Source organism: Tenrec ecaudatus, chromosome 17 (genome assembly GCF_050624435.1).
Source record: "Tenrec ecaudatus isolate mTenEca1 chromosome 17, mTenEca1.hap1, whole genome shotgun sequence".
NCBI lineage: Eukaryota > Metazoa > Chordata > Mammalia > Afrosoricida > Tenrecidae > Tenrec > Tenrec ecaudatus.
Genome location: NC_134546.1, coordinates 7,525,414 through 7,548,330, shown reverse-complemented (window position 1 = coordinate 7,548,330; position 22,917 = coordinate 7,525,414). Strand labels below are relative to the sequence as shown.

The window sequence follows — 22,917 nt, the reverse complement described above, 5'->3', positions numbered from 1 at the left end:
AAACGAACACTGGTTTTATACTTAAAAGGGAAAAAGGGGTGTGGATAGCCAACAAAATATGATGCATTTATATGTACATTATAGGCAAGCCGATTTAAAAGGCAATTCTCCTTACTTGCTAAAATTTACATGAAAGTAAGATTGGTTCTATCATAAAATTCAATGCAATTATATAGATAACTAAAATCTGCTCATGAAACTGTATTTCAAATATTCTCTTTCATGATTAATACATAATGTTGATTATTTTACAGCTTCAAAATATTGTGAAATTTAATCAGTAAGTAAACTAGACCTTTCACAGGTACCTTAGTTTGTCCTGCAGCAGCATCTTTCTACATTTCAGTTAGCTCACAAGTGAGAAAAGATGCTCTTCCGTTCCTTACAGGTGCAGGTAGGCTTTTATAAACACACTAGAAATCCACACAGAAAAAAAAAGATGTATTTTATCTTCACTCTACCTTAGGTGAATATAGACAATATTTCCATGTTGATCCACATTGATTTTTCCAGGAATGCAAGGAATTCTTCTTTCTGTTTCCTTTGTTAAAAGTTTCTTACATAAATAGCATCTATAGTGCAGAGAAAATGTAAAGACATTCAAGAAATTTCAAGATGCTGTAAGAGTCAAGACTGTAACTGCAATGCACAGCCCCCCAAAGAACAACACATCCCCATACCGGTATAAGGTGGCTGCGTTACCGCGAGAATCCGGGTTCGAGTACTCGGGATCAAAGAGCCTCTCAATCTTCTTACAGAACAGCTTACTATTAACAACAAACGACCAAGAAATTAATTTCCCGTCCTTATGTTACCAAGGGTGCGTGATACTGAAGTCAACAACGGTCTGTCTGTCTGGCTGGCTGCCTGGGCAAAACGAGATGAGCGGATCCAGGGGGCGCTTCTCTTGTACTACATTCTGGCGTTCTACTAAGGAGAGAAATCTATGAATGAGAACTGCCTGTTCCAGAATCTGCTTTGACGAGAAAATAACTCCGACAGATAGCCACTTCTCTTTAAGCACGCCCTTTCCTGCTGTAAAAACAAAACGCTATCATTTAGACAGTGTGCTGCAGATCCAAGGACAGACAAGGGCTCACAGGGAACAGACAAGAGAACTAACTCACAGAGAGACCCCGTGTGTGCAGGCCAGGCTCCCAGCACAGCTGTCGCGGAAACCCCGCGGAGGAAGGGCAGCCTTTTCAGTGAGCGGTGCTTTGGGGATGTAGGTAGTTATTAGGAGGACAATGAGCCTTGGCATCACAAGCAACAATGAGGCCCAGCCAGCCAGATCCCAGGGAAACTGACGGCGAGTACCTCCACCAGCTTGCGTTCGCCAAGACAGCGTTGATGGAAGACAAGACACACTAACCTCGCCTCAACTTGAAATTCTGTTTTACACCCTGACCTCCATGCAGACTCGTACAACCAACGGTCTCCTGGCCACTCCCACCTGGACATCCAAGAATCTTCTAAAAGCCCCACCTCCTGATCCCTCCCCCTCATCCTTCCCCTCTCTATCTGGCCTCGCTCTATGACTGTCCCTGTATCCTCTCTCCCACTGTTCCATCACACACCTGTGACATACCCCGCATCCACCCGCTGCCTCCCAGCCCCATTGCATTTACCTGTGTCTCTCCTCCCAGCCCCTCACGGGCTCACTCGCTTCCACTCCGTGACCCCACGGCCTGTTCTCCACACAGCAACTAGAAAGGTTTTTGAAAACCAAGGCAGTTCTCTGCTTCCAATCACACCTAACATAAAATCGATGCTTCTTGTCCTGGCCCCAACCATCCCTAAGTGATACGTCCAGTGCCCACCTCCTCCCATGCCACTTTCCCAACATAAAAGCCTGCCTCCGTAATCCCTAACACATTCCACCTCCACAGTAGACAGACTCACGCACACGTTATACAAAGTAACCCATTCCGTTCCTCATGTTTATCTTGAGCCACCATCACTTAAGACATACTGGAACATAAGTAGCCTGGTGGCACAGAGGGTTAAGCTTTGGCTGCTAACCACAAGACATACTGAAACAAAACAGAAATCGATTTCTTCTAACAGAAAGGTCAGGTCAAAACTCAAATTAAAAAAATTACCTCCTAAACTTATCTTTCTTGTCCTTTAAATCCTCAACTTCATTGTGTGTGAACAGATCGGCTATCCGAGTGAGCAGATTTGCGTTAATGCAGTTCATATTGCATGGCGTGGCGACGATGGCGTCCATGTTTTGGTGGCAATACTGAATACACTGTTCAACCTGACAGGAGAGAGAGCAGAACACAGGGGTGGAAACACTTTTCACAGAGGGAAGGTCACAAGTACCTAAACCACATGGTCGCAAGTGGCCAGCAGGCTACATTTGTAAACGCAGGCACATCAACTGGCAAATAATTTTCAACCTTCTTATTTAAATCACTAAGTGGTCACTCCCTAATGATCACGCCACAGGCGTTGGCAGGGAAAAGCATCAGCCCACTGACTCAAATAGACGAGACACTTGACTTCCTATTTCAGAAAACTTAGTGACAATTCTAAGCCTCTGTTTCTCGGGGTGGCAGAAGTAAAATTTCAGGATTCCCTCTGTTGTATCGAGTTCGTTTGTTCTTCTGGCAGTCTGTGATCCATCCGCTGAGTATTCTCCATGCACTCCATCGTTCAAGTGCATCCAGTCTCCAGTCCTCCTTACTCACTGTCCAGCTTTCACGGAACGTGACGTGACGGAAATTACCCAGGCTTGGGTCAGGAGCACCAAAACCCTGGTGCTCTTGAAGATTTTAAAGGGGCCTATTGTGGCAGATTTGCCCAACACACCATGCTAGTTGATTTCTTGACTGCTGCTGCTTTGCAGGAAGGAGTCACGGTGGTGTCGTGGGCTGTGTGTTGGGCTGCTAACTCCAAGGTCCTCAGTTCGAAACCACCAACTGGCCCGAGGGAAAATAATGCGGTTGTCTGCTCCCATAAAGGTTTATTCTTGGAAACCCACAGGGGCAGTTCTACCTGGTAACCAGTCGCTGTGGGTCGGGATCGGCTTGGTAGAAGGACGCAGGAGTAGTTAGCTTCTATCCCCGGTGTTGGGGGCGCTGTCGGGATTTCTGTTTTATTTTGAGGTGGAATCACACGGAAGGGTTTAGTCTTTGATCTCTCCTCTTTCAGCTGCAAGGTGGTGCTGCCTGCGTATCGCAGGAGGCCCCTGAAAGCAGCTCCCCCATCCTGCTGCTGCCCTCCTCTTCCTGCAGTCCGGCTTCTTGGACGGTTTGCTCCGCATACAGATTGAATAACTAACGTGGGCTAATCGTGTATTCTCCCAAAAAATGTTTGTTTCCAGCATAAAAAATATCCTTTAGGGGTGAGATTGCAAAGGAAATTAAACTTTTTTTAAGTGTCTTGTTTTTTAAGGTTCCGCTTTTTATTTTTTCCTATAACTCTTTCTGGAGGCAACGGATACCAGCTGACTGAATGGGGAGGGCTACGACTAGAAGCCTCTCTTTATAGGGGGCTAACGACAGGACAAGCGCTCACATGAACCAACGTGACATCAGCTAACATGTGTAAATGAGTATCACGCCGTGTAGTTTTATCAAGAATAGGAAGCAAACATTTATTTCAAATAAAGCTTCACAAACATATAAAACATTTAAACAATAAGTAAATCTACTTTTTAAAACTCAGAGTTTGAAAAGCACAGGCGTATACTGGGCTGTTTTGCATCATCAGCCCCTTGGAAGCAACAGACATGAGCGTGTGAGACACAGAAATGACACTGTTTACTACTGGGCCAGTCTCAGTCTTCATGCCCTCAACTGTGGGTGAGAGAGAGGCACAAGCAGGCGAAACATACTGAAAGAAACGAAGTAGTGAAGCAAGCACATGCCCCATAAATGCTTCGCTCAGTTTGGCTCTAGAATAAAACCCCTTCTCAGTACAGTTAACCGTGAGTTAGCCCTAGAGGCCAGTTACTCGCTCGACAGGCATCTCACTGCCATCGAGCATTTCCGACTCACAGTGACCTTATAGGCAGAGTGGCCGCATCACCCTGCTAGGCCTGCTCCCCCCCCCCCCAACAACATCCCTTCAAGTGTGAGCTGTAGGTTCCAAGGAGCACACACTTGTGAGTGAACAACTGTTTTAGCGCATTGTCTTAGAATTTTCTAGATACTTGGGAGGCAAAACCCAAGCATACCTGTGAAATAAAGCAAAGATGAATAAAAAGGGCATGGGCCTTTTATGAAAACTTACCAATGAATCCATTTTCAGAAACTCGGAAGAAATAAGAATAGAAACGACATTTCCTGGCTCTACAAAAAGAGGGGAACAAAATTAATTTTGCCTTTTGATTTGTCACTGGATCCCCCTAGAAGAGGCTCCAGCTCACCTTCAAGGGAAGGTATTCTGCAACTGTTCCTCTAAGGAAAACCATGTCCTACAACTCTGTGCCACACTCATGCATGAGAGTCAATTCACTACACAACCTAGAGTGCAGAGGAAACGCTCAGTAAAATCTCCCGGGAATTCCATCCAGATCGAGTGAAAAGACTCCAGCGAAAGATACAGCAAACTGAAAGCTTAACTAAAGCAGGAGGCGGGGAAGGGGCGGGGCACAGGAGGTTAAAAAAAAAAGGAAACTATAACTCATTGCATGAAAATCAGGCTGAGAAAGTGATTAGTGAGCGCCCTTGCCATGAATGAAATGGTTTCAGTGCTTCTGAACACACATTCAATTATGTAACACACATACATGTAACAAACATACAGACAGACTTTTAAATGTGCGCTTGAACAAATATTTAACTATGGAACAAGCATTTAGGTGCGATCCCTAGGAGGAAATGGCAATGAAGCACTCACGACTTCAAAGGCGCTGAGCACACTTCCCAAGGGCAGCCTGGGTGGGCCATCAGAGGTCCAGAGGGAGAGCAGGGCACAGGCGGGTCTCACCATTTTTGCACAACCTTATCACCCCCATGAGGCCTATGTAAGAGGGATGGAATAACTGTCCCTGATATGGAGCCCTGGTGGCACAGCAGTTAACTATTAGGCTTCTAACTGAAGGGCTGGGGGTTCAAACCCACCCTTCGGAGCTGGGAGATGACTTCAAACACAAACAGTCCAGCCAGGTTCCAGTGTCTCCCAGGGTTTCCAGGACCATCTGTCTTTCTGTCTCCTGCAGAGCGGCTGCTGGGTTCCACGACCCATCCTGCCGCTGGCAGTCAAGCGCTCAATCGCTGCGCCACAAGAGTGCCTTTCCATTAAAATGACAGCCTAGAAACCCAACAGGGCGGGTGTTACTCTGTCACATGGAGTCACTACCCAGGGAGCTGCCTACACGACACCTAGCACAAACAGTACAAAAGCCCTATTTCCAAATGATTAAAATAAGCAACTCCACCTTCCCCTAAATAGCCACTCTGGAAACCAAGGGAGCACCAGCAGAAAGCCCCAAGGCAGGCAAGGGCTGGTAAGAAGGCACCCCAAAGTAGCAGTCATGTACCCCGGCCCAGATGAGAGCCCAGGTCTGGGATCACTAGATTTAATCAAGCATTTTAGTACTCTTCCTGATCAGATTAAAGACTGCTTTGGGAAAATGTACATTTGTGGCCACCAATTTAAGTCAAAGATAACAGCGCTTCATTGCTTCTACCTCTACCACGTAACTCTGTTGGCGTAAACACAGGTGATCTTTTTTTTTTTTTTCCAGATTTTTATTTCACATGTACATATCACAAATGTATGGTCTGGAATCTCCAGACTGATTGAAAATTGTGATTTAATACTCTTGCAATGTTTAGCTAAGGGCTCCTACTACCTTTACCATTTATTTGTTGGTTTTTTTTTTAGTACCTTTACCATTTAGCGGTCAGTAAAGTCAAAACCTAGGGCGGCTCAGTCAATTCTAACTCATAGTGCCCCTGGAGGACAACACAAACCATCCCCCAGGGTTTCCAAGGCTGTCAATCTTTATGGAAGCAGACTGCCTCAACTGTCTCCAATGTAGCGTCTGGTGGGTTTGAACTGCCGACCTTTCAGTTAGTAGCTGAGGGCTAAAACCACTGCCCACCAGGGTTCCCATTTGGTTCCTAGGACACTGAAAATCATAAATTTATTCAGAAAACATACACACTGTCAATAGAGCTAGCTTGCTTCCTAGTACCTTTTGGAACCTTCTGGTATTGTTGTAAACAGAGCACTCAACAACTTTTACTAAACTGCAAGTGCTCTCCGCTATTACGTGTACACTTAGTCAAAGACTACTTAGTCACCATTCTCTTTTTTTTCTTAATCATTTTATTGGGGGCTCGTACAACTCTTATCACAATCCATACATCCATCCATTGTGTCAATCACATTTGTACATAAGCTGCGATCATCATTCTCAAAACATATGCTTTCTACTTGAGCCCTTGATATCAGCTCCTCATTTCTCCCCTCCATCCCTCTCCCCCTTGAATCCTTGATAATTTATAGATTATTATTATTTTGTCATATCTTACACCATCCAACGTCTCCCTTCACCCACTTCTCCACTGTCCATCTCCCAAGTCACTATTCTTTCTATCATCTACAATATTGTTTTCCAAATTTCACAAACTGAACCACCAAGAATTCTCAAGTCCAATACCCACCCAGTAGCTGTTCAGTCGATTCTGACTGATGTCACAGAACAGAACTTGCCCCACAGGGTTTTCAAGGCTGGGAAGGTGGGAAGCGAAACACCAGATCCTCCTTCTCAGAGCCCTCTTACTAGATTTGAACCACCAACTTTTAAGTTAGTGGTTGAGTTCTTAACTGTGCGCACCACCCAGTGACTCCCACGACAGTTCTACTGATCGATATTTATGTTAGAAATGAAGTTGGAAAACAAAATTAGTATGCAGTTCATTTTGAAATAACAATAAACTCACTAACACAAATAACATACTTTTAGGGGAAAAAAAGAGTGTCTTTTCCCCCAAACAAACAAAAACGAGCAGTAAGAGTCTCACTGTTTTGGGCTGCTATGTATCTTCAGTGTTTGGCTTAGTAGGTGATAATCCGATTCATGTGTGTATTCTTTGATGCACCAAAATTTGACAAGTGGCCGATTCTTAAAGGTTAGTTGCAATATGGGATCTGAAGCCATCCCAGGGGGCCTTTCCTATGTTGGGGCATCAAAACTCCCTGGGATACCCTGGATGGATCTCTGACCTACACGTGATGTTGAAGCATCAAGTGCTGCAGCTCCGGGAGAGGGACAGGTCTGATCAGAGCACACGGGAGCAGATGAAGGCAGAGGAGGAGAGAGTGGAGCACATCCTGACCCACCAGTCCGTGAGGACGATGTTCCTGATTAGAGCAGCCAGTCCAGAGAGGACCACATGGCCAGCTTCACTATGAGACATGACGTCCCTGACTGACCCAGAGCCCTACAGGGGACAATACCAGAGCCACAGTGTGGGACTTGTGCCCGATCTAATCCCACCACACCTAGGCAAAACACTAAGGGCATGGAACAGAACAGCAAGGGAATGGAGCAGCGAGGTCCCCAGGGAATGCCGAAGGTGGACTTTGGAGCCAGGGCTTGGTGCCCCAACAGACTGGACTAGAAAACACTCCTAAAGGTCAACAATCCTTGAACTAACTACAAGCTTTTCTTTCTTGTTGTGTTTTGTTTTGTGTAATTGGTTTGTTGTTGTTTTGTTGTATATTGTTGCTTGGCTTTGCTCTGTCTTGTTTTTGTGCATGTTAGTATCTCTGCACGTCTAAATAAGATAGGCTGGATGAACACTCTGGAGGAGAAAGCAACAGGACTAACAGTTGCAGGGAAGACATGGGAGAGGGAGAGGTGTGGGGAAAGGTAGTGGTGTTAACAAACTCAGGGACAAGGGAACAACAAGTGATCCAAATCAGTGGTGAGGAGAGTGTAGGAGGCCTGGTAGGGCGTGATCAAGGGTAATGTAACCAAAAGGAACTACTGAAACCCCAATGAAGACTAAGCATGATAGTGGGACAAGAGGAAAGTCAAAGGAAATAGAGGAAAGAACTGGGAGGCAAAGGGCATTTATAGAAGTCTAAGTAAAGGCATACACATATGTAAATACATTTATATATGAGGATGGGGAAATAGATTTATGTGCATATATTTATAGGTTTAGTATTAAGGTAGCAGAAGGACATGGGTCTCCACTCAAGTACTCCCTCAATGCAAGAATACTTTCTTCTATTAAATTGGCATCCTATGATGCTCACAAAGCGGGTGAATAAGCAGATGAGGTGAAGAAAGCTGATGGTGCCCAGCTATCAAGAGACAGCGTCTGGGGTCTTAAAGGCTTGAAGGTAAATAAGCGGCCATCTATCTCAGAAGCAACAAAGCCCACATGGAAGAAGCACACCAGCCTGTGTGATCATGAGATGTCGAAGGGATCAGGTATCATCAGAACAAAAAATCATATCATTGTGAATAAGTGGGGGAGTGCAGAGTGGAGACCTAGAGCCCATTTGTAGGCCACTAGACACTACCTTACAGAAGGGAATCGGGGAGGAGATGAGCCAGTCAGGGTGTGATGTAGCAAAGATGAAACATATGACTTTACTCTAGTTCCTAAATGCTTCTTCCTCCCCCCACTATCATGATCCCAATTCTACCTTGCAAGTCTGGCTAGACCAGAGGATGTTCACTGGTACAGATAGGAAGTGGAAACACAGGGAATCCATGGCGGATGATCTCTTCAGGACCTGTGGTGTGAGTGGCTACACTGGGAGGGTAGAGGGAGTGTGGGGTGGACAGGGGGAACCGATGACAAGGTTCTAATATAACCTCCTCCCTGGGGGATAGACAACAGAAGAGTGGTGAGGGGAGACGTCAGATAGGGTAAGATATGACAAAATGATAATTTATAAATTATCAAGGGTTCATGAGGGAGCGGGGAGCGGGTAGGTAGAGGAAAAAATGAGGAGCTGATGCCAGGGGCTTAGATGGAGAGAAAATGTTTTGAGGATGATGAGGGCAATGAATGTCCAAATGTGCTTTCCACACAATTGATGTATGTAGGGATTGTGATAAGGGAGGTATGAGTCCCTAATAAATGATATTTAAAAACAAATAAATAAAACACAAGTTAAAAACAAAACAAAAACCATCCAGCACTGCCCATTTATTAAACCTTGGCTGTGCTGTTGTACTGTTCTCCGAGTGTTACCCATTTGGTTAGATAGTGTCTACTTTAAAAAGCACAGTCGTTAACAGGGTCTCATACATCAAAATAATCGCCTCAGAAAAGTCAGTCATTTCGAGCCGCTCATGAAAGCATCTTAGAGCTTTCCAAAACGCTAGTTCTCACTTGTGAACCAGAGTTTCACCGTCAATCACAAAAACTCTTAGCTGTTTCCCTCCCAGTGTCCAGATCGCCTTGGTCCCTTTCAAGAAAGTGTCTCGCATTTTTGAGTAACCAGAGTTTCATCGGCCAGCCTTCTTTCCCAAGGTACAAAATGGTTTCGAGAGCTGCCCGTCCTCAAGACGACCATGTCCTTTGTTGTGCAACTGAGCCCGAGGGTGAGCCAACGAGCAATGCTGTCACACTGCAGAAACCTTTGTGAAAATAAAAATCTCAGCGTGTGCCGCTATTGCTTTTCCATCGATCCTCAATCGAGGTCTATGCACTCCGAGGGGAGGGTTTCCATTTTTCTACCAACCCTTGCCCAAAGAGTTCTGTGCTCTTTGATTTACCTAAGCAAATGGCCGTTTCAGCAGTCTCAAGGGACACTCCTGTTTGCTCCTTTGAAGTGGTCTTTAATTCTGGGAGCAAACAGAAGGCTAAAGGGGCAAGATCAGGGCTATAAGAGAAATGGGACAAGGTTTTCCAATGGAATTCTCGTAGGACAACCCTTGTTACCCAGACGGTGAGCAGGTGCACTGTCGAGATGTAAGCAAATTCCTCAGAGCAATTTCCTACCCTTTTTCTCACCAGCGCAGTCTTCAATTTTCTTAAAACTTTTCATAATAAGGCCCCATAATCATTCCGTGTCCAATGAGATAATCTATCAAGCCTACCCTCTTGGAATCCCAAAATCAGTCGCCATAACCTGAGCTGACTTCTCTGTCTTGAAGTTAGCAGATCTCCTTGGAAGCAGTGTTTCTGATTGGACCATTTATTAGAAATTACCCAAATGAGATTAAGGCAAATGTGCTTCTGGGAAAACTTGGTTGCAGCCATCCACTGACCAGAGATTTGGAATTAACTCGTGTGTGTATCAAGTAGACATGTATCAAGTGCAACTCTGGCAGCAATACTTTTTGACTCACCCGGGTACATTTATTTCATCACAGAGTAGTAAAAGGATGACTACTCAATGGCCTAATTTTAGAAAAAGGAGCAATTTTTGCTGCTTCATCAAGGAAACTAGCGTCTTTCTCTTCCCTTTTAGACTGAGCGCATGGTCTTCAAGAACCCAAACGGAACCAGCACAGTGTGGGTCACCAGAAGGCCCCACTGTGTCCGTTTGTACCTCGAGCAAAAGTCAACACAGCAACAAACAAAGTCACATCTCCACAGGATCACAAATGTCTGTTAACTGTGGCCCCCCTGAAAAGGTCTCTGAAAACCCCGGGCCCAAGCACCACATGTTAAGAACCGCTGCTCTCAAGATGGGTCGCTTTGCCATGAAGTCACAGAACAGGGATGAAGTTTCTGTTTCTTAACATGCTGTCACTCATCTGAGCTTAAAAACTGACGTGCACACAATCCTCCCCATTCTATTTCTGGCTTGAAGGAACTACCAGGGGACAGACAAATTTCAATACAAAAGAAGCAGTAGATGTCTTGTTTACCTAAAGTGGACATCTCACAATCTTTGTTCTCCTTAGTGTTCCTTTTAACATAGTTTATCAGCCAGTTGAAGATGTGAACATCACAGTGGACCGAAATGTCCACTTCTTCCCAGCGCTGGGCATCCATAGATAAATATTCAGCAAAGTACTTCATTTCTGATACCAAAAGATCTCGTGGGCAAATAAAATCTTCTTTCAAGTTTTTGGCTTCGTCGCATACATGGATCACCATATTTGGCCTTCACAAGAAATGTTACATAGAAATGACATTATTAGAGTTTTAGAAGAGGAGCAAGAATACTGACTTTTTTTTGAGGGGGGGAAGGTTTTGTTTTATAAAAACATGACAATTTTTGAATTATCAAGTGTTCTGCTTATCTCATATCTTAGATTGACTAATTATTAAGTAAGCTACTGACTTCATGAAATGAAATAAGTTTTTCCTCAAGGGCTGACACACTAGGTGATTTCAAAAAATTTTTTTGCAAATGAGTATAATTTACAAAAGGAGTATCAATTCGCACAGGAAAATGAAGTGATGCGTTCTGGTTCTTGTAAGAGACACAGAGTCACGGTTATGAGTGTGGGTAGAGAGGAAGGCTCAGTATCAAAATGTTCCTCCTTTCAGGGAAAGCAGCCGCAGCTGCAGCCAGTCACTGAGGAGCAGAAACCTTAGCTCTGTGTCCGTCAGAATCTGCCTCTGGGCATTCACTCAATGTAACAGTGACTGTGGTTCAGGCCATCCTTCAAGATTGCAGTAAGCTTATGTACCGATGTTAAAAACCACGCACGAGTACTGTTAGATGATCTATCGGAGAGACCGCTTTAAATCATACTCTTCTTGATTCACTTTCCCTTGAAGATTGATTGCATCATCCCAAAAAAATATCAACGAATGTCTAGCTGCACTCATATGCATGTCTATCTGCTACGAAAGAATAAGCTGGTTGAGAGACACTCTCCTACAGCTCGGTCCCCACGTCGATGCGGACTGAGAGCAAGCCCGTGCAGGAGCAGAAAGGCCCGCCCGAGAAGCTGTTGGCGGGCTCAGCAGCCCAGCTTAGACCCACCAAGCCGCCAGGGCGCCGGCAATACCGTTTGCTGTGCATGTAACTGACCTTCGGAAGTTACTGAGGCCAAACGCTTACATTCAAAATAACATCAGGATGTTAGAGAAAGGGCTCTAAGCAATGCTCGGTCAAAGTCAAAGGAATTTATCACTTCACAAAAGTAAATTTATGGGACTTTGTTTTCTCTCAAATACATGACAGTTAAAATATAAACCATCAATAGCTAGTAAAATTAAGTTCCTGTGGTCTTTTGGAACACAACATGAAATAATAGGATATCATTTTAGCAAAAAAAAAAATCTGACAAACAAATCCATCAGTCAAAAGTCTATGTAAATAAACTAAAAAACATGGAACTGTATATTTAAAGGGTACAGTGTACGGCTACATGAATTATATCTCAGCAACACTATTTTTAAGGACGAATCAGGTGCACAAAGGAAGTGTCAGGGAGAAACACAATGTCACCTGTCTTGACTTGGGTGGTTACATGGGGACATTTGTCAAAGGTTATTAAAATGAACATTGAAAACATACTCATCTGACTACACATCTAGGATATGATCAAACTATCAAAAGTCGGTATTTTTTAACTTTTACATGTTTCAGTAATTATATTCAAGTAGTCCCAAGACACACATCCGGTTTCCTTAGCAGATGGATAAAGCATGGCACAGAGGTTTTCTTTAGGTTTTACATTTTACCTCTCAATGTTTTATGTAAACGGATGTCATTTCTATTTGTGAATTGAAAGTCACTTCTGAAAACGGTAAACTACAGCAGAAGTTTTAGCACCGATGTGACTAGGTCACAGAGTTAGGCAGCAAATAACTTTAAGGTTCAACATCAGGCATGAAGCCGATTCCAAGCGTTTGTGCAATGGGAAATTCCTGCATTGCGGTAATGATTTCCATAACCACCAATCACATAGGTTAAAGTTTAATATTTAACATTTTATCTAGAAACAACCAGCCTCCTACCCTTCAGATTCTTCCGTCTTTTCCCCACCATTATGAGTAGGACCATTTTCACTGTCTGAAGAACAATTCCGTGTAGAAGCTATACCATGTCTTCCTTAAGTCCAGAAACAAACATACAAAACAAAAAGGGGAGGTGTTAGCATGTCGGGCTCAGAGCAGGCATGACTTACTGGGTAGTGATACTGCCAATGCGTAGGATGGCGGGCAGGTTAAGGGAAGGACTAGTCGGGGGGCATTCTCCATTTACAGTCCTAGCAGCGTATGGAAAAACTGTACCCTCCCCCCCAAAAAATAACCATAAGAAATTACCAAATTACTAAGGTTATAAATTTTTTAAAATTCCAATTGTTGTATATAAATATCAATAAAATGTTCAAAAGGCAACAGCATAGTTCTTTCTTCCTGAAGCAAAATTTAGATCAATACTTCTGTGATGAATGCAAACGTTATGCTCTGAGCCGTTCTAAAACCAGTTATTATTTCCAATGTTATTGCAGAACACATCTCTTCTCCCTTACCACCATGTCACTTCAGGCTACTGGTGACTGCAACAAAGGGCCATTGTAAAGAAGATGATAGGAAGGAGGAGGAGATTCTCGCAGAAATCGCAACAACCACAAGGAGAGTGCATTAGTCAAATCCCTTTGAAACAAAGCGAGAAACACCCACAGGAAACGATGAAGAGCATCTCAAACACAGAGGTCAACAGCCTACAGTGGGAAGTCTGCTACCATAAAGGACCTCTTGGTTGTAGTATGTGATCTATATGCTAAAACTTAAAAATGAAAAATATATTGCACAGACAGATCATTGGTTAACTAACTTCAGGAAGATAAGGGTAGCAGTAGATTTTTGGGACTGTTTAGATTGGTCTTTGAAGAAAGTTCAAAAAGCTGGCTGGAATGTATAACATTTTGCAGAATCATCTTAAAGCAAAGTACCATGTTTTGTTGGAAAAGCTTACCTGCTTTGGACCCTGCATCCTGACCCCCAGGAGACTCCTGAAGGTCTCCGTGTGTATCAAGAAGCGAGGCTTTGATATATGTGGCTAACGTCTCCACAGGGCTCTCGCCCACAGCCACGAGGGCGTCACACTGGCTGTCCACAGGTGAGCTCCCACTGCTCTGCAGCTCATCAAATCTTTTCGCACACTGTCACAAAGCAAAAGAAATGGAGGCGTTTTGTTTTTCAAAGAAAAGGCAAAATATTTCCTGGCCTTTTATTTTCAATGCATTTATTTTCAAAGCAAAATATTTCCTGGCCTTTTATTTTCATGTATCTTTCTGGCTGGCTACGTGACAAGACACAGCAAAAGCCTTAAAAACACTCAGGCCCCCTGCGTCTGAGATCATCTCCTAAGAACACAAGAAAATTTGTTACAGGGTGTTTGAAGTCATCGACAACAGCCTAAGAAGTCAATGCAAGGTAATGGTTCGATATAGGCAAAATTTAGAATGGCACGATGCCATGAAGATTTTAGAAGCCACATACTTGAAGAGGCTTTCGATAGGTTGTTCTGATTTAGATCACCAGGTCAGGTCCAGACTCACGGTGCCTCCATTTACAAGGGAATGAAAGACTGCCCGATCCTCCACCACCCATTGATTGGTTTAAAACTGAACCACACGGCCACAGAATATTCACTGGCTGATTTTCAGAGTACACTCCCACGTCGTTCTTCCTAGTCTGTCTTAGTCTGTAAGCTCTACTGCAACCAGTCCAGCATCACAGCAACACAGACCCCTCCACTGACAGACAGGCAGGAGGCAGGATGCCCAGATGCATCAGGGCTTACACACTGGGCCACGAACCAAAGGTCAGCAGTTTGAAACCACCAACTACTCCAGGGAAGAAAGACGGGGCTCTCGGCTCCTAGAAAGATTTACAGTCTCAAAAATTCTTTGGCTTGCAATTCTTTCTACAAACCCACGAGAGCAAACCAAGCCCATTGCCATCGAGTTAATAGCAACTCATAGTGACTGTACAGGACAGGGTAGACAGTTCTTTCAAAACCTTAAAAAAAGTTGTTTTTTTTTTTAAGTTTCTTTGGCTAATTCAGTCATCATGCAATTCAATAGTTTAAACACGTAAAGAGAGTTATGCCATCATCATCACAATTTTAAAACGTTTTTCTTTCTTGTACTCATTATTGCTAGTTCTCCATTTCCTCTTAACCTCTCTTGTCATAATCCTAAGAAACTATTAATGTAGTTACGGTCTCTATAGATTCATCTGTCCTGGATTTCAAATAAAGGAACACACACACACACACACACACACACACACACACACACACACACACATCAAAGCAAAAAACAAAACAAACAAACCAAAAAATCTCCAATAACAACAAAATAAAATAGAAAAACTTCAAAAAAATAAAGTAGAAGAAAAACTAGAAGAAATTTAAAACGGGTAAAGGGGGAACAAATGATCACGTGTTACCTTCTAAGCTAACTACATCTGCATCACTGCCCTCTACCGGTTAGTGAGGCTAGTCACATCCCTGGTCCGTGGTCAGAGAGGATGCTTCACCGCACTCCATGCACGTGGGGGCGCTGCAGATGCATTTAGAGCAGTGGTTCTCAACTTCCTAAGGCTGCCACCTTTGAATGCCCCCAACCATAAAATCATTTCACTGCTACTTCATAACTGCAATTTTGCTACTGTGATGAATCGGGCAACCCCTGTGAAAGGGCCATTCGACCCCCAAAGGGGTCACGACCCACAGGTTGAGAACTGCTGATTTAGCGCTTTGACTGTCATCTACAGTCTTCTGCAAACTAGGAGCTCAGAATTTAAGTTCTAATACTACTCCCTCCTCTAGTCTTTTTATTCTTTAAATGGTACAGGCTGGTGTGCTGCTTCCGTGTGGATGTAGCTGATACCTCACTTAGATGACTGCTTAATTCCATTTTTCCAGGAACTTTTTGAAGCCCCTTTGTATTTACTATTTGTATATACACCATTCTCACTAAGTTTATATTATTCAAATGAAGATGGTTATAAATTTAAGGTGTTACATGTCATCTCCAAGGTAACTACAATGAAAATAACTTTTAAAAGTATAAAAAAGAAATAACACAATTGAAACAGTACACTAAAAAAACTCAACTGAATGAAAATTAAAACAGTAATAGAGGACTGTAGGCACTCTGGGTGTGCGGTGCTTAAGTGCTCAGTTGCTACATATAAAGGTCAGACACATAAAACAAATAGCTAGATGGTGGAAGTAAATCCTTCGTTATTAGTAATTATTTTTGATGAGATTGGCTCAAACTCTCCCACTAACAAGGAGAGCTTGGCAGACTGGGTGAAAGAGTATGGTGCATCTGTATGTGCCCGACAAAGAATTCTCCTCAGATACAAAGCCAGGAGGATGTTCAAATTGAAAGGATGAAAAGTATATTCCACAAAAGAATAACCAAAAGAGAGCCAAGGTGGCTGTTATTATTGACAGGGAAAAAAAGATTTTGGGGGAAAAAAACCCGTGAATGCATAACCCTTTTGAATAAATTCAAACCATTGAATTGTATGGTACACAAGTTATATGTCAATACAACTGTTAAATAGCAGCAAAATAATAACAATTTTTAAAGCACATGAAAAGATGCCTCAATTTCATCAGTCAATAGGAAAATGCAGATCAGAACCAAAATGATATATCACTTCACACTTACTAATATGGTTGGTTATCAATAAAAAAAATCCAATACACCTCAGGGACGAAGTGGAGAAAGGGGTAGAAACATGACAAGATGCCACTACTCTGGCAAACAGTATGGTGGTTCCTCCAAAAGCTAAACTTCAAGTTGTCTTCTCACTCACAGCGTCCAAAAGACACAAACACAGAGAGTCAAACATTGGCCTTCTTGTAAACAATGTTCATAGCACTCTTACAATAGCCCACAGATGGGAACAACCCAAATAACTGTCAGCAGAACAGATAAGTAAAATGTATAAACCAAATAAACACACTGAATACAAGACACAGAAACTTGACACACAACATGGCATGAGGGCACTCAAAGTGAAATAAACCAGACACACATGGGGTAGGAAGATAATATGGTCTGGTAGTTACATCATCTGGTGTCAATTTGGCACTTGAAAGGATTAAGAGTGAAGGGGTGGAGTCTAGTCTGTCAATCAGGTCATAGCCAATTAGGCCTGTGTGGGCGTGGCCTGCTCTTGAGAATTCTGGGAAATCCTGTATTTCCTCCTTGGAGGCGGGAGGCACTTCTCTCTCTCAGCTCACTTCTTGGAGACTCTAGACTGACAAGGCTGACTCTCTGCAAAACATCCTGAGGAGAAGCCCCATGGACCTACCCTGATGCAGCCAGAACCCTGGACCTGGAGAAAACACGTGGAGACTCCTGCCAGCACTGAGATGCTTACAATGTCACTGGCCTTTTACAAGACTTCCCACCCACTGGCCTGTGATTTTCCTGCAGTTGGCATCTTTGCATGTGTTTCGTGAGTCAGACAAGGACTTTATAGAATGGTATCAGACATATGGGCTAATTAATATTGGACTTATGGACTTCATCTGGGCTGGGCTGGAATGTTTTCTTAATGTACAGTTGCTCTTGTATATAAAGCTCTTTCTTATACATGAGTCTCCCTGGGTCGGTTTCTCTAGTCTACCTGGCCTAACACATATGGGGAGGAGGACATCACGCTTGGTGGGGTGGAGGAGCAGCAAAGAGGAGGAAGGCCTGTAGCGAGATGGATGGACATCGTGGCTGCAGCCAAGGGCTCCGGCACAGGAACAGCAGTGAGGAGGGCGCAGGACTGTGCAATTTCATTCTGTGGTGCACACGGCCGCTGGGGTCATGATTGACTCGATGGCACCTGAAACACCCACCCCGGAGTCCCTCTGCACTCTGGGGGAGGGTGACGATGGTCCCATTTGTTACATTCTGGACGTGGGGGGCAAAATTATATGGGACACATGCATCACTCTGGACTTGGGGGGTTGGTAGCATTCGTGGGACGCCTGTGTCCCTCTGGACGTGACACTGTTTTCTAGCTCCCTTGACAGGCACACACCAGTTAGGGCTCCTGAAATGTGCTATTTGTGTGAACATGAGATCATTGTGAAAAGGAAATTTTCAAAAATAATACACAGGACCCAGAAATATACTTACAAAGCTTATCTCCCAGTAAAAAAAAAAGCTAAAAGAGAGAAAAGTCTTATAAAAAAAATCACACCTCCAGGATGCATCATTTCATAAAACACCCTGTAAGAACAGCAACTAGCAGCACATGCCCATTTACTGTTTTGAACAGTTAGACAGCTGCATGCACTGTGGTGGGGAAGCAGCAGCCCAAGAAACTCCAAAGGTGGAAGAGAGAAGTGGGTTTTATATGCCCCGTGGGCCATGAAAGGGCTAAGGAAAGGAAAGCAGTGGAAAAATTAAGGCTGAAACGCACATGGCAGTACAGGCTGAATTTGCCTCCACAGACCAAAGAAAATGCACGTTGTAATCAGCAAAACATTATCTCTCAGTACACTGAATGGGCGTTTCTATGTAAGCTTTTAATTTTCACTTTTGTCTATAGGCTATAGACTTGGCTTATAGTCATGAGAGTTATGTTGATATCATGTGTGGTTAGTGCATGTTACTTGCATAATTCAAGTCAAATTGTGGGGGTCAGTCTTTGTTCTCACACTCAGGTGTGAGCCCTGGTGATGCGCTGGCTGCGAGCTGGGCAGTTCAAAACCACTAGCGCTCCGTGGGAGAAAGGCGGGCTTTCCATTCCCCACGGCGGTTACCGTCTCGGAAGCGCAAATGAGCACTCTGCCCTGTCCTATAGGGTTGCTATGAGTCAGCATCGACTCGATGGCAGGGAGTTTCTCCTCAGACACTGAGGTCAAGAAATGTAGCACTGAGCATTTAGCAGGTAACTTGATTCGTAAAATTTCACCTAGCCATAATTTTACAGGAATACTTCAGTTGCTTAAATTAAGATATGAGTGAATTTTCAGTGTTGAATGAAGGCATAGTAGGTTACACGTTAGGCTGCTAACCACAAGTTTGGTGGTTCAAACCTACCAGCTGCTCCTCCAGAGAAAGATGAGGCTATTCTGCTGTCATCAAGACTTCTAGCCTCCCAAACCTACAGGGCAGTTCGACCATCCTAGGGGATCACTGTGAATCAGAACGGACCTGATGGCCGGGAGCTTGTTTTTTCTTTGAAACAAGTAAGATGTGGCTGAATTTCAAACATATCATGTGTTAATATATAATTTAGTATGCATTTGGCCAAATCATACATATGTACATGATAGTTATACATTCATACGGATATGTAAAACATATACACTTTGTTATCTCTCAGTTGCTTTCTAAAATTGATCACTTCATTGATTAAAAAAAAATTTTTTTAGGAGATGGGGGAGGTGGTCTAGCGGGTTACAAGTGGGGCTGGTAACCACAAGGTCAGATGTTCAAAACCACCAGCTACTTCAAGAAAGAAAGATGAAGTTTTGTCCTTCCATGAAGATGCATAGTCTCGGAAACCCACAGGGGCATTTCCAGTCTGCCCTCCAAGGTCAGGGTCGCTAGGAGTCAGAACAGTCCCCCGGCATGGCGATTAGTTTAGTTTTGCAATTTTGTTTACCTCTTTGGGTGTTAATCCAGGCACCAGCCTTGCTACGGTTTCCCAGTTGATGGTCTGAGGGACTCCAATTAGCGGATAAAGGATCATGTCCAACACCATTTGGTTGTTATTGTTCAAGAAATTGTTGTTCTCTGGGTATCCACGACTCATCTTTCAGACCTGGACAAAGAGAGAACAAACAGATTTACACCTAGAGTCCAAATGATTTTCAGAACCTTGTAGATCAGTTATGTCAATCTTGCTAATTATCTAGTACTATGTAAAAGTAAAAATAAATTTCCCTTAAAAAGAACACACTATATAGCCCAAGTCTCTTTAAATACAGGAGCATTTACTGATGAATTGAAAGAACAAAGGAGAAGGAAATACGTGCTAAAATCTATAATAAAAAATATTAGCGGTAAAATTTAGGTGATGGGATATGGCTAACCACCGTAGATTCAAAAATGTTCATAAAGCATACAATTTACCTTTCTTAAAAAGGCAATCCTTAAGCGTGTCTGCTCAGCAATTCGTGGATGGTGAGATTAGGCTGTGAAGAAAGCAAACACAGCTGGTTTAAAAAGAATTGTAACTTCCCTTGATTTGTTTCTGGGTGACGGGTCGGAGCACACTCAAGTCGCACAGAGGTGACCAGAAGAGGCCTCCACGCCGGCAGTGTGACATGTGAGGGCGGCAGCACCGTTTCTGCACCATGGGTTAGGAGATCAACGTGATGGAAGGCTACAAGGCAACTGGAATGGGTGTTATTTTCACATGTCCGAAGCAAGTGTTCTTCCGCAAAGAACTTTCCTTCATCTTCAAAAGAAATGTGACAGGGTTGGAAGAAGAGAAAAGAAGTGTGACAGTTGGCTGACAATGTTTAGCGCGCGGGGATACACGGACACACACACGCGCGCGCACGCAAAGCCAAGGGGCAGGAACCCCTCCTAGATCCTGGGCCTTCCACATCCACCCCTGCAGGACGCAGGCCCCTCCAGTTTCTCCCCGTCCCTCGCTCCCTCCAGTTCAGTCCAGCAGTCCTTCCCGGGCATGGGCAGTGGCTCTTCTGAGTCGAGGGTGCCTTTACAATGGATTCAGTTAGACAAATATGGGGTGAGTCCAAAACAACGGGCATGTGCAAATAAAGTGGGGCTTGGGGCTTGGTCTCAACTGTGAGGTCCAGCCTCAAGATTGCAAGGGTCCCGAGGAGCGGCTGAGCCAGGGAGGGAAAATACAGAGACAGACAAAGCGTGCAAGGGCTCACCCTCCCAGAAGTCAGGAATCAGGAGAACGAGGGCTGATGTATCCTCCAACAGGATTAAACAGTCTTGGGGCATGCAAGTCCCTTCAATCACCTACGTAACAAGAGGCAGTGTCTTAACGCTAGCTGTCCCTGAGCTCCCTGGGGAGTGACACAAGACCAATATTGGGGCAGGCAGAGGGGAGTCGACTGCCCTTTGAGCGGGGAGAACAGAACTTAACTTCTTTGTTCTTATAGCTAGGTAGCCTTCAGTAGGTACATAGAGAGCAGCCAAGTACTTGTAAGAGGCACCTTTAAAGCAGCACTACGGGGGCGGGGAGGGGGATAGTGTGGGGAAGATGTGGAGTCAGGAGCGTGGGACTGGGAGTCAGCTCTCTCCCACAGTGTGAAGGCCTTCCTCCACCAGAGTCGGCCTTCCAGACTCTCAGTTATGAGCGTGAAGGTCCTTGGTTTCCCACACTCAGGGAGTTCCCGGTCTGGTGAGAAATGCTAACAGAGAATTGTCATGTAATATGCAGAGAGCCGCAGAGGGGGACAGCTAGTGAATAGCTGCTCTCTACTGTCGCTTCCAGGACACAGTCACTGCGCTAGGTCCTTCACAGATCACTGCAATTCATGTTCGCCACAGAAGATAAGAGTCTTCCCCTCCCCAAATTTACAAAACGACACAACTGAGGTTCAGCGGAATTAGGTAACTTGTACAAAGGCCACGGAACTAATAAGAAGCTAGCCAAGGAATCAAAGCACGTAAAACGGGCTTCCAAATCCATGCTCTTTCCATTACACACAAGACGTGTTGCTACGGAGGAGCCCGCAGGCTGGGAATGACAAAAGCCTACGGCATTTGAAATTAGGAGTGGCATCGTGGGGTTTGTGTTGAGCTGCTAACTGCATGGTCAGCAGTTCACAACCACCGCTCAGCCACTCCAGGGAGAAAGATGAAACTTTCTACTCCTGTAAAGCTATACAGTCTCAGAAACCCCCAGGGGCAATTCTACTCTGGCCTATAGGGTTTCTACGAGTCAGAATGAACTCAATGGCAGTGAGTTTGGTTTGGTTTATGATTCAAGGACAGTTTCAAAGTTTCTGTGTGTGGGGTGGGGAGCTTGTGGAATTAGAAAACAAGGAGCTGCCTGTTGCAGGAAACAGAAAGATTTCTCCCAAGTTGTCTCCCCCAAATACATGCCAAACCCAAGACGCTGCTTGCTACTCATGGTAAATGACTGTACACTTGGTCAATGAAAGCAGGCCGGAGGTTATGCTCCTTAAAGGTATCAGCCCTCTAGAGCAACCAGACTGGATAGCCTGACTCACTCTGAGTAGGGCCCACTCCCTTCTGATGCTGTTCCCTTGAAGGAGAGCCTGAAAGCAAGCCTGGACCACTCAAGGGTGACTAAGATTAGGCCACTATGTTGAGTCTAGGGTCCGCCCATCGTGTCACATATGTATCCCTATTCTCTCCCTTTGCTATTGCGTGTACACCCCTAGGTCATCCCCCTCCTGCTGCTTGTATTGCCTATGTCACAACCCCCTACATGACATAGGTCGTTATCTGTAATCAGGGGGCTTGCATGCCCCCAAAGATATATAAGCTTTGTTCAGAAATAACACCTGACGAGAGCTCTCTCCTGCCCTCTCGTCTCCCACCTCCACGTGCACCCCCAAGAGGAGCTGAGGTGAGCATGCTACCATGAAATGTCTCTGAATTCTTTATTTTACTCTCTCCCATTTCTCTATGACTTTATATATCTTAACCGTACAATTGCCCCTACCGAACCCATGATTAGTTCTGAAGGCTGGCTTCCCCCATAGCCTGTCCATTCTTAAAGAGTTCTCGGAGCCTTTTGATATGCATGGATAGGAGACAGTGACTGAGCTCTTCCTAGGCGCAGGGCACTGCACACAAAGTCAGAGCGTGGATTTACCAATGGGAAAAAATGACAGGTTTGTAGGTAGTCATTTGTATGTGTGATTTAACTGACTTGGACTTTGGGGTTGGGAACGGGATCTCCAACTACAGGCCACGGTGATGGAAAACCAAGGGCTATTCTAAGGCAGGAAGTACAAAGCAGAGATGTTCTGACATCCCGGTCCAGTGAGGGAAAAAAGCCCCACATACAGGAGCCTGGAGCTCTGGGCGGGTTTGCCAGTTACCTAACTTGGCGAACAGTGGCAATAAAGCCCACTGAA

The 22,917-nt window shown here is 44.3% G+C and overlaps 1 protein-coding gene across 2 annotated transcripts in view; it reads right to left on the bottom strand.

Annotated features, from left to right (window-relative positions):
- Positions 1-22,917, bottom strand: part of SANBR (SANT and BTB domain regulator of CSR) — a 56,253-nt gene that overhangs the window by 27,871 nt on the left and 5,465 nt on the right. For both annotated transcript variants that reach the window (XM_075535211.1, XM_075535210.1), the window contains exons 2-10: positions 19,955-20,016; positions 19,485-19,643; positions 13,822-14,008; positions 12,858-12,951; positions 10,808-11,046; positions 4,243-4,301; positions 2,103-2,263; positions 681-767; positions 462-572 (exon numbers count right to left, since the gene is read on the bottom strand). In XM_075535211.1, coding sequence (XP_075391326.1) covers positions 462-572; positions 681-767; positions 2,103-2,263; positions 4,243-4,301; positions 10,808-11,046; positions 12,858-12,951; positions 13,822-14,008; positions 19,485-19,634 — 1,088 coding nt within the window. In that variant the 5' untranslated portion in view covers positions 19,635-19,643; positions 19,955-20,016. The remainder of the gene's footprint in view (positions 1-461; positions 573-680; positions 768-2,102; positions 2,264-4,242; positions 4,302-10,807; positions 11,047-12,857; positions 12,952-13,821; positions 14,009-19,484; positions 19,644-19,954; positions 20,017-22,917) is intronic.